At 46.9% G+C, this 3,387-nt stretch overlaps 1 protein-coding gene across 1 annotated transcript; it reads right to left on the bottom strand.

Moving 5' to 3' along the window:
• Positions 1-952: 952 nt before the first annotated feature.
• On the bottom strand, positions 953-3,380 carry PCDHAC1 (protocadherin alpha subfamily C, 1; the record flags this gene model as incomplete). The annotated part of the gene is made up of 1 exon (XM_010133654.1): positions 953-3,380. A coding segment is annotated over exon 1 (2,415 nt), but the record flags the coding sequence as incomplete, so codon positions are not given.
• Between the last annotated feature and the right edge of the window lie 7 nt (positions 3,381-3,387).

Genomic DNA, 3,387 nt, shown 5'->3' with positions numbered 1-3,387 from the left:
GAGTTTCAAGATCTTGCTCAATGGGAACACGGAAATTAGTTGTTCCAGAGTTTTTTGGTTGTTTTTTTTTAATATCACCATTGTTATAGAAGTTTTGCATTTATGAACTTCTCTCCAGCCACAGATACACCCCCAAGGCACTATGAGGATTCTTGCAGACACCTTCTGGGTTAAGAGATTGCCAAAAAGGTTTCAAGGTGACCATCACAAAGTTTCTAACTTAGCCTTTTTTTCACATCCTCAAAATAACCAATGATATTCCCAAAGTACCCCAGTGCCTTAGGCACAAATTCTTTACATAACACCAACTGTGATTTTCCTGGACTCTACAACTTCTTACTGAAAGACACTGATGCTTCTGCAAGATTTATTCCACACACCCTGCTTTGCATAGTTAGAGACCCCTGACACATGCAACCCTGTGCCACTACCGAGAACAGAATTTAAAACTGATTATGACTTGGATTACATACTAGGTGAACAATCACAAGTAAATAAAACAACAAATATTTGAGAAAATATTTGTCAGTGGGATTTATGTGGAAAGGTTGTACAGAAAAGAGTGAAAGGAGGATAAATACCCCACTCCTATTTCACCTTGCCAACAGATAAATATTTAGCTATCTGAAGACAATGGCTAAACTTGCAAGGTATTTAGCTTTCACTTACATGTTCTTTACCTTTAGTTATGTGTGAAGGTCCTAAATGTTTTTTGGGGAAAAAAATATCTTTTGTCATCCCATGGCCACAGATTGACCAATCCCTATTTCACCCAAAGAGATCTTAGTTTTAAGAAAGATATAAAAGCAACTGAAGTTTTCTCCAGGTGCCATGAAACGATGCCCACTCTCCTGCAAATACCCTCAATACCTTCTTCTGCAACGACAGCAACCCAGTGTAGACACAAGGCCACGTGCCTATGAGGAAAAAAGTGAAAGGAAGAAGTACTTACCACGAGGACAGCACTCAACCGATCACTTTGGACCTGCTGCACTTGGATGCAGGGTCCTGGCACTTGTAACCTTGAGCCACTGGGAACGTTCCCAGCATCACCATTTGGAATGTTGCTGTTACTAGGCCCAAGACCTACAGATGCCCTGTACAGGTAGGTATGTGTCAGTTTACCCACACCAGTGACCTCCAACATATCTGGCGGGAGGTGGGAGCTGGGAAGCATGTGCACACTATAGCAATACTTTTCATACTCCTCAGCTGGGCAGCAGCAGCTGCTGCAGCAACAAGTCCGGCAGTGGCACAGCCGCACAATGGCAAGAAAGAGGAGGAACACCGCAAAGATGAAGGAGACACAGGCAAGGGAAACAATCAGGTAAATGTTTGTAGCATTGAGCAGTGGTGGTGGCTCCCCGCTGTCATCGAAGTCAGGCAGTGCCTGGGGCAGGGTGTCAGCCAGCAGGATGCCCACTGTCACAGTAGAAGAGAGTGGTGGATCCCCGTGGTCCTGCACCACCACAACCACCTTGTGCTTGAGGAAGTCAGTGGAACGCATGGAGCGTGTGGTGCGCAGCTCACCAGAGTGTGGTGACAAGTGGAACAGGGTGGAGTCGGACGAGTGGGCAAGGTGATAGGAAAGCCAGGCGTTCTCTGCATTATCCTCGTCATCTGCCACCACTTTGGTCACCAGATAGTCCTCATCAGCCAGGCGGGGCACAACTTCCACAGCTACCGAGCCATTCTGGCTGGTGGGGTACAGGATGGCTGGGGCATTATCATTCTGGTCTAAGATGTAAACATTCACAGTTATAGCAGCACTCAAGGCTGGTGACCCATTGTCCTTGGCTTCCACTTGGAAATAGAAGCTCCTAAGCTGCTCAAAGTCAAAGGCACGTTTTGCATAGATGCTCCCGTTGGCCAAGCTCACAGACAAAAGGCTGGCCAGAGCATTGCCTGCAATTGTGGAATTCCTGAGCATGTAAGAGACCCGACCATTCTCCCCCATATCAAGGTCCGATGCCGAGACCTGGTAGAGAAAAGCACCAAGTGGATTGTTCTCCTCCACAAACACATCAAAGGTGTCAGCAGTGAAGACAGGGGGGTTATCATTCACGTCAGAAATCTGCACCCAAAGGGTCTTCTGAGTGGTGATGGGCGGAGATCCCAAGTCTGTGGCAGTAATGGTGATGTTGTATCCACTGATAAGTTCTCGGTCCAGAAGCCCACTGGTGACCAGGCTGTAGTAGTTTTCAAGGGAAGGCTTTAACTGGAAGGGAAGGTTTTCAGGGATCTGGCAGGTTACTTTTCCATTCTCCCCAGGGTCCTTATCCAAAATACTCAGCAGAGCTATCACTGTGCCAGGAACAGCATCCTCAGGAATGGGACTGGAAAGGGATGTAATTGTTATCTCTGGGCCATGATTGTTCACATCAGTGATTTCCACCAGCAGCTTAGCTGTGCTGGACATGCCAAATGCCCCGTTATCCTTTGCCTCAATAAGCATCTCGAGGAGAGGTCTCTGAACAGCTAAAACGCCATTGATTGTCACCTCCCCAGTGTGTGGGTGAATTAAGAACATTCGCTGTAGATCAGCAGAGGTCGTATTGCTAAACGAATACCTGATCTCTCCATTTGGACCTTCATCCAAGTCCGTGGCGTGCACTTGCACCACCAAAGTGCCACTGGGGGAATTTTCCAAGATACTCGCCCTGTAGACTGAGTGCTCAAATTCGGGTGCATTGTCATTGGTATCCAGCACAGTCACAATGACTGGGACATCACCAGACTTTGGGGGATCCCCACCATCTTTGGCTGTAAGGACAAGTCGGTGAGTAGCTTGCTGTTCCCTGTCTAAGGCTTTCTTCAGCACCAGTTCAGGATATTTACTCCCATCCCCGCGTGTCTGCATTTCCAAATGGAAATGTTCATCAGGGCTCAGAGTATAATTCTGGACACTGTTAGTACCTTCATCAAGATCTTGGGCGTTCGGGAGTGTAAACCGTGCCCCGGGTGACAGGAACTCAGGCACGTTTATATGATATTCACTTAAGGGAAAGCTGGGGGAGTTGTCATTTATGTCCAAAACTTTAAATTCCATTCTATAAAGCTCTAGAGGGTTTTCTAACACGAGTTCATAATTCAGAAGACAGACAGACTTTAATTCACAGAGCTGCTCTCTGTCTATGGGCTCGTTAACAGACAAAGCCCCCGTGGTTGCATTTATATTAAAATATTGCTTACTTGAACTGGTGATCATGCGAAATTTCCGAGCTGAAAGTGTAGCTGCTTCTATTCGTAAATCCTTCGCTATGTTCCCCACAGATGCCCCACGCTCCGTCTCCTCGGCAATGGAATACACTACTTGTCCATTCGCGGTGCAGCAAATAAGGCAGAAAACCATCAAATAGACCCGCATTCTTCCTCCCCTGGCTCAGC

The sequence above is a fragment of the Buceros rhinoceros genome, unplaced genomic scaffold (assembly GCF_000710305.1).
Source record: "Buceros rhinoceros silvestris isolate BGI_N320 unplaced genomic scaffold, ASM71030v1 scaffold6363, whole genome shotgun sequence".
NCBI lineage: Eukaryota > Metazoa > Chordata > Aves > Bucerotiformes > Bucerotidae > Buceros > Buceros rhinoceros.
Note: the sequence above shows the minus strand (reverse complement) of the source record. Positions and strands in the feature narration are given on the sequence as shown.